Source organism: Geospiza fortis, unplaced genomic scaffold, assembly GCF_000277835.1.
Source record: "Geospiza fortis unplaced genomic scaffold, GeoFor_1.0 scaffold254, whole genome shotgun sequence".
NCBI classification, from domain to species: Eukaryota; Metazoa; Chordata; class Aves; order Passeriformes; family Thraupidae; genus Geospiza; species Geospiza fortis.
The window spans coordinates 802,848-811,072 of record NW_005054441.1 but is presented as its reverse complement, the minus strand read 5'-3'; the positions used below and the strand labels follow the sequence as shown (position 1 = coordinate 811,072).

The 8,225-nt window shown below is 59.5% G+C and overlaps 1 protein-coding gene across 1 annotated transcript in view; it reads left to right on the top strand.

Moving 5' to 3' along the window:
- Nucleotides 1-766, top strand: part of UNC13A (unc-13 homolog A) — a 48,466-nt gene extending 47,700 nt beyond the window's left edge. Inside the window, exon 49 of the mRNA XM_031062200.1 lies at nucleotides 756-766. Coding sequence (XP_030918060.1) covers nucleotides 756-766 — 11 coding nt within the window. The remainder of the gene's footprint in view (nucleotides 1-755) is intronic.
- Nucleotides 767-8,225: the final 7,459 nt, after the last annotated feature.

The window sequence follows — 8,225 nt, the reverse complement described above, 5'->3', positions numbered from 1 at the left end:
GGGCACAGCCCGCGGGAAGGCGCTGCTGTGGGGGGCTGCAGGGAGGGGCTGGAGCCCAGCCTGGCTCGGGGGAGCGCTCTGCCCTTCCCCAGCCTGCCTGAGGTGGAGGAGCCCCAGTGGCTCACTCTGAACCTCCAGTGTCCCACCCAGCCCCAGCCCTCACCGAGTGACACAAGGAAAGGGCTGTGGGGTGTGTGTGTGTCTTGTGCCATATGTGGGTGTTGGTGAGTGGCTGGCACAGCGTGATGGCCCCTTGTCCCCATCCCCGAGTGTGCTGGTGTGTCCTGAGGGCAGGGCAGCTGCCAGCCCTGAGCACATCCGTGTACATATGTAAATACCTGTACATACAGGGCAGCTGGACAGGCTGTGTCCTGCCCCTGGAAGGGCTATTGGGGCTGTTGGCTTGGTGGGGTGCAGCCCCCACCTGCCCTGCACAGGGTCCCCTCCCTGGCTGGCAGCAGCATCACCAGGGTCGGGAGCAGCAGGGAGCAGCCCCCGGCCCATATCCTGTCTTCCCTGCCTTGCTGCCACCGTGGGCTCCCCCAGTGCCCCCCACAAGGTGCCAGGGCCTGGGGAGGCAGGGGCTGAGGGGCCTGAGCAGAGGGACTCGTTCCTCTTTGCTCTGGCCATGGGGACCAGCATTCCTGAGCAGTGCGGCCCACGGGATCTCCTTGGCGCAAGCAAAACCCTTCCCACCCCAGCCCAGAGGAGCCCCCCCTCCAGCCCCCCAGTAAGCACCAGTTCTGTGCCCCCAGTTCCCCAGTGAGCACCATTTCTGTGTGCTGTGGTGTGCATGTCTCGTGCGAGTGCCTGGGAGGCCTGGGTGTGTGGTGTTGGGGGGGCCGCCCCAGCTGAGTCTGGGGCACACAGAGGCCTCATGACCCCACAAATCAGTACATCTCTCTCAGCCCTCTCCCATCCCAAAACAGGGTACCCCAAATGCTCCTTTGTCTCGAGGGTTTGCCGGGACCAGAGGGTTTCACGTTGCTCTCTCGTTTCTGTTCAATGTTTACACCCTTTTCTAGCGGCTGCTCCTGCACGGCCGGGCCGGGGCTCGGCCCCGCAGCCCCTCCGTGGTGCCCTGGCCCTGAGCCCCCTCCCCAGAGCGTCCTGTTCGGCATGTGATTGAACTGACCAATCCTGCTCCTGTAGCACAGTGTCACCGATGCCTGTGTGTCTGTCCCGCCCTCCGCGGCGGCTCCCATGGATGCATGACAGTGAGATGTTTTGCACTATTTTGAATTTTTTGGGCTCTGTAAAAATATTTTATTATAACTGACATTAAAAAGCACACCCTTCACTGTGGCTCCTGTGGGGAGTTGGGAGGGGATGGGCACCTGGGGCCATTCCCACCTCAGTGCAGCACTTCCACCTTTAAAGGGAAAACCAGGGATATCCAACCTTCCCCAGAGCGTCCTCCAAGGTTAACCTGCTCCAAGGTTAACCATCTCCAAGGATAACCAGCTCCAAGGTTAAACAGTTCCAAGGATATCCAGCTCCAAGGACCAATAGCCCAGGGGTGATCCCCATTGCCACTCAGCCTCCCCGAGGGCACCTTTGCAAAACCAAGGATAGGTGTTAAATGCCATTGCAGGAGCACAGAATGCTGGAATATCCTGAGCTGGGAGGGACCCTCAAGGATCATCAGCTCAGCCCCTGTCCCTGCACAGGCACCCCAACACCCCCACCCTGAGCAGCCCTGGGAGCTCCTGGAGCTCTGGCAGCCTTGGCACCATTCCCTGGGGAGCCTGGGCAGTGCCCAGCAGCCTCGGGGGGCAGAACCTTGCCCTGAGCTGCATGCCAAGGCCTGGCCCAGCTCCAGCCCTTGCTGGGCTCCTGTCCCTGTCCCAGAGCAGAGCTCAGCCCCTGCCCCTGTGCCTGCCCTGGGGAGGAGCTGCAGAGCAGGGACAGATGAGTCCTGGCAGGTTGCACAATGCTGATAATTCCCAGGCATGGGAGTGTTCAGGGACAGCCAGCAGAGCCTCACGGAGGGCAAAGCCATCCCTGGCTGGTCTCATGGCTTTCCCTGATGGGGTGAGTCCATCAGCAGATAAAGGGTGATGGCACCTCCACAGACTTCTGTGAGGCTTTTGACACAGTCCATCAAAACACTTTCCCCAGTAAATTGGATTGATGTGGATTTGGTGCATGCAGGGCCCTGATGACCTGCAGAGAGAGCTGGGGCTGTTCCTGGGCTCTGGCAGAGTCCTGCTTCACCCTTGAGAACTGTGGGGCAGCCACCAGGCTTTGCTGGAATCATGGAATGGCTTAGGCTGAAAAGGACTTTAAAGCTCAAATCCAACCCCATCTTTGTTCTTGGGCTCTTGTCTTTTTTCCAATGATCATTGATGGATACACCATTTCTTGAGGTTTTCTAGATTAATTACCTTTAATCATCACAGTTTCACATGGGGCTCCTGTGCCTGGGTGAAAAGAGAGCAGAGGTTCCCTGGGAGCCAGGGTAACACAGGCTGTGCCCCTGCAGCCCAGGGAGGTGCAGGGGGAGCAGAGATGGAGCTGCAGCCCCTGCAGGAGCCTGGGCAGGGCAGGGGATGGGCCCTGAGGGAGCTCTGAGCTGTGCTGGGGCTGGAGCAGCTCCTGCAGAGCCTCAGGGATCCGTCCATGGCGGAGGCTCCTGGAGGGCTGGGCCATGGCAGGAACCCCAGGCTAGAGCAGGGGAAGAGGAAGAGGAGGAGGAGGAGGAAGGAGCAGCAGAGACAAGGGGTGATGGACTGAGCACAACCCCCATTGCCCATCCCCCTGCACAGCTGTGGGGGAGGAGGTGGAGAATCTGGGATGGAAGTTGAGCCTGCAGAAAAGGGAGAGCTGGGGGAAGATGTTTTATGATTTATTTCCCATGATCCTCGGAGGAGTTGATTAACAGCAATTTAAGCAGTGTAATAATTTATGCAGCAGCTGCCCACTGCAAGCAGGACAATAAATACAGCCCGTGAGGGAGCTGCCCTCAAACCCTGTTCAGGAAGCTCTGAGTGAGGCCTCTTGGTCTGTGAGCTCTGGGGTGCAATGCTGGAAAACCCAAACCCACCCCAAGGGGGAAAATGGAATCCCTCTGAGCCAGCAGGACCTGGTGTAAGCAAACTCCTTTAAGCTGGAGAAGAGAAGGCCCCAGGGAGAGCTCAGAGCCCCTCTCAGTGCCTAAGGGGGCTCCAGGAGAGCTGGGGAGGCACTTTGGGCCTGCAGGGACAGCACAAGGGGAAATGGCTTCTCAGGGGGCAGGGTTGGTGTTACTGGTCCATCTTCCCACCATCAAATCTCACCTCAGTCACAGAGTGGGCAAGAGTTGGGTTCTTGAATTTAAATTCAAGTCCCTCTGAGGGACTTGAGGGACTCTCATGACCCTTCACCCTACCACCTTCATGCACCTCTCAGCCCTGAGGCTCCCAAAGCCATGATAACTCAAGACCAGGACACAGCATTTTCACGGGATTCGTTCATCTGCTCCTGAAATAAATCCTGTTTATGAGGAAAGGGGAGGTTGGCTTCAGGAGATGCTGCAATTCCTCAGAGGAATGCTTTGAGAGGGGATGCTGTGGGACAGTGTCTAACTGGAGCTGCACAGGTGGTTCAGGGAGGAGTGGACAATTCTTTACTCCTGCTCAAGAGAAGCCCAGCTGTGAATAACTGCAGCAACCCTTTCTAGAAATGCTCCTGTTGCAGGGGTGACTTTACTCCTGCCAGCACTCCTGACCCTGACAGGCTGAGGAGTTAAAGTCTGATGTCATCAGCTAAGCCAGGTCATTCAAATAAATCCAGGAAATCTGTCCCCAGCCTGCTGACCACCCCTTCTCTGGGGGCTAAAGAGTTCCTCACACCTCCCTCCCTCCTTGAACTCCCTCCCAGCACCCTGTGAACAGCCTCAAGGCCACAGTTACATGCAAAGACTTCTTTTCGCTTCAAGGGATTTAAAGGTGGCCAAACAACCCAGTGAAAGCTCAAAAGGTGCTGAACCCCCACCCTCTCGGCCTTCCCAAGCTCCTGAGGGGTCAGACACCTGGAAATGGGGCAGTGGCAGCAGCCCAGGGGCAGCCCAGGCTCGGGGGCAGCCAGGGAGGACCAGGCTGGGGGGCTCAGGGTGTGGAACCCCCCAGGGGCAGTGGGAGGTGGTGAGGGGCAGCTCACAGGCAGGGTGAGGCTGCTGTGCCCCAGGGGCTGCTCAGGTCCCTCCCCACCGGGTCCTGCAGCCTTTGAGGGGACAATGGTGGGATGGGGACAGTGGTGAGATGGGGACAATGGTGGGATGGGGACAATAGTGGGATGGGGACAATGGTGGGATGGGCACTGCCCCAGGGTGGATGGAGCAGCCCCTCCTCACTCCCTGCTGAGGAGATGAGCTGTGCTACTCCAGCCCCAAGGCCGGGGTGTGCCCGGGGGTCTTCATCTGGAGCAGAGGGTGGGGACAGGGCCAGGCACAGGCTGGGCACACCCTGCCCTGTCTGGGTACAGCCCCAGCCCAGAAGGGGCTGCCTGGAGTTCCCTGCCAGGCCCTGTGGAAGAACCTCAGAACGCACAGGTTCTCCTGGTCCTGCTCCAGGTGGGGATATTGCTGCACCAGGCTCCTGCAGCAGCCTCTGTCTGTGCTGCTGGTGCAGCTCTGTGGGGACAGACAGCACGCGTGGGGACAGACAGCACACATGGGGACAGACACAGCTCTGTGGGGACAGACAGCACGCGTGGGGACAGATACAGCTCTGTGGGGACAGACAGCACACGTGGGGACAGACAGCACACATTGGGACAGACAGCACACGTCAGACAGACAGCACACGTGGGGACAGACAGCACACATTGGGACAGACAGCACACGTCAGACAGACAGCACACGTGGGGACAGACAGCACACATTGGGACAGCACGTGGGGACAGCCACGCCATGACCCCTCGGGAGGGGCTGTGCAGACACACCCAGCCTGCAGGACCTGCCCTTACCTGGGGGAATGAGGGGGTCAGAGCCCCCTTTCACCTTCCAGGGCCTGCTCCAAGGTGTGCTGGATCAGGGCTCTCCTTCCCCAGCTGCTCCCATTTCAGGAGGGAGGCTCAGCCTGAGCCCTGCCCAGGGAGCTCCTGGCCCAGGGACCTCCAGTGTACCCAGGAGAGCCCTGTGGGCCCCAGAGGAGCAGGAGCATCCCCCAACAGCCCTGCCCAAGCTCCTGGACCTCCTGGCCCAGGCAGCTGTGCCTGTCCAGCTGTGCCAGCTGTGCCAGCTGCTGGGCCTGGGCATCACGGGCCGTATCCTCCTGCAGCTGCTGCATCTCCTCCCACAGCCCCTGCAGCTCCTCGGCCCCAGGAGCTGCTCCTGCAGCTGCTGCTCCTCCTGGGCCTGAGGAGAGGGGCAGAGCTGGGGCTGTTTGGTTTTGCCTCTTTTTCCTTTTCTGTGTTATCTGTATTTGTCCCACAAATATCTGTAACTCTGTAGCCTATTGCATCTCTGACTCCTTTTCCCAGTACTTTTCCATGGCCTTTCCCTGAGCAGAAAGACAAAACAAATTCCAGAGTTCTGAGCCCCCCTGTGCTATCTTGGTCCTTCCTGGGAACCAAGGCCGGGAGCAGCTCTCTGAGATACATTTCATGGACAAAGCACAGCTGGCACCAAGGCAAGGGGCTGCAGAGGAGGGGTCTGACCTGGGGGGAAATGGAATCACCACTTGTCCTCCTAATTGGTGCTTTTTATCAATTATGCTAATTCCCTAAACCCTATAAATATGTACTCATCCCTGTGGGGTTGGGCTTTTGTGGACAACTTTCCCTGACTGCCTCTGAAGGCCTTTATGATGGAATAAAGAAAACAAAGATCTGCTCTTACGTTACCTCCTTACTAAAATGATCTCAAGTTTCATTTCCAGGTTGGGAAAAAGGCAACAGAGCATCAGGCAGGGCTGGGAACAGGGGCAGGGACACATCCCCATGTGTCACATCACTGAGAGCCCCATGGACTCAGAGCCTGCCCCTCTGTCATGAGAGCCCATTTCCCACCATCTCTTTGGAGCTCGGAGCCTTGGGATCCCCCTCACAGAGCTCAGGCCTGGGAGAGCAGCTCCCCCTGACCTGCCAGCCCCAGTGGCTCTAAAGCCATGGCAAAGGGTCCCTTCCCACCCCCAGGCTGATCCCCACTGCAGGATCACCCTGCCCTGTTCCCTCCAAGCTCCAGACAGGATCACAGCACCCCCTCATCCCCCAGAGACACCCCCAGAACTGGAGCAGTGACAGAGCAGAGAAACCCAGATGGTGACAAGGGACACTGCCAGCACAGCAGAGTGGAATGTGTCACACCAGGACTGTCCCTGGCACCCAGGGACACCCAGGGACACACAGGGACACCCAGGAACTGTCCCTGGCACACAGGCACACAGGGACACACCAGAACTGTCCCTGTCCCTGGCACTGCTGCAGGGCTGCACCCAGGAGGGTGCCCCAGCCATCCCCAGGCCCCAGAGGAGCACAGAGGTCCAGGAGCACAGGCACAGCTTCTCCTGGGGACCCACATCAGGCCACCAGCTCCAGGGTACCGGGCCAGAGGTGCCCAGCACAAATCCCCTGCAGCTGCATCACCTCCATCTCCGTGCCCTGGTGCAGTGCTGGACCACGAGAGGGGCCTGGACCACCCCGGGCCTGTGCTGCCACACCTGGCACCCCCAGAGACACCACGGGCACCCCCAGAGGGCACCAGGCACCCCCAGCCCTGCTGGGCTCCCACCTCTGGGATGGCCCTGGGCAAAGCTGGCATGGTGACAATGGCCTGGCACATGGGCAGGGACAGGACCATCCCCAGGGTCTTCTGCAGCACCACAGCAGCCCTGGGCCTCTGCAGCATCCTCAGAAAACTGCAGGGAGCAGGGCAGGGAACAGGACAGGGAGGTGGGCAGAGAGCACGGAACCAAGAGTAGGAACAGGGAGCTGGGCAGGAGGTGGCAGAGCCTGGAGGGGGCACAGAGCTGAGCAAGGGGTGGCAGAGCCCAGGGAAGGGACAGCAAGGGCTGAAAGAAAGGGCAGAGAGCAGGGCAAAGGGTGTCCCTGGGCAGAGGGAGGACAAAGCCCTGGGCACAGCCTGCTCCCCACCCCACAGGGCCACCCGTGCCCAGAGCTGGTGGCACTGCCATCTGTCCCCAGCCCTGTCCCTGCTCCCCTGCAGCCGGGTGCTCATCCAGCACAGCCACCTGGTGTCTGCCTTGGAAAACACAGGGGTGTGCTAAGGAAGGCAGAGCCTCTCTTGGAATAGAGAATGCAAACCCTCCCTCTCCAAATTTATATATATTTGAAATTAAGGGGCTCTCAGGCAAAGATATGGGAGCAGGAATAACAGTTCTTAACTGGGAAAACTGAAAATACAAATGCAATAGTACAAAAAAGAAAACAAACCACTGCCAGAATCAGACCATGCCCTGCCCCCCTGTGTGTCAGGGGGTGGCACAGCCCCATCCCATGGGGGCTCAGCCCTCCTGCAGTGCCAGCTGTGCTGCTGCTGGAGCAGGGATCCTGCACAAGGGGGGAGTTTTCCTCTGCAGCTCCAGGGCTGCTGCAGATGGGCCTGGGCTCCCTCTGGCAATGCAGGGCAGCAGAAAGCTGCTCCTCTGGCAATGCAGTGGGCAAAGGCTGTTCTGGTATCCCAAAATCTCAGATTGGATCCAGGTAGGAATGCTTGGCTCCTCCCCTGGGCGCAGCATCTCCCCATGGGATGCTGGAATTGGATCAGCCCTGCAGGGACACTCAGTGGCCATGGACAGCAGAGATCTCCTGGAGGGAGGGTTGGCTGTGGGAGAGATAAAGAAAAAACTGCCCAATGGACAGCAGAGAACTGCCCCAGCTCTGACAAATGGTGATGGAACACAGCCCCAGCCACATCTTGTAACCCAGGACACCTGGCCAGGCCACAGAATCACCTTGTGCTTCCCACGCCTGCACTTGCTGGGGCCCTGCAGCACAGGAGAGGCAGTGCCAGGACAGAGCACCCCAGGCTCCCCCAGCAGGGATCCCTCCCGTCCCCATCTCCCCAGAGGCAGAGCCCAGCCCCAGCGCAGCCCGTTCTGTGCCTCACTGGGCCCCAGCACAGGGGGAGAGCCCCTGCAGGGGCTGCTCTGCTGCCACAGCTGCCCCCCCAGAGCAGGAGAAGCTCTCCCAGGGGCAGTGCTCAGGTTCATGCTGGTGCCTTCAGCTGCTCTCTGCTCACCACAGGCCTGGCCCTCTCCAAGAACTCCTGGTACATCCTTCAT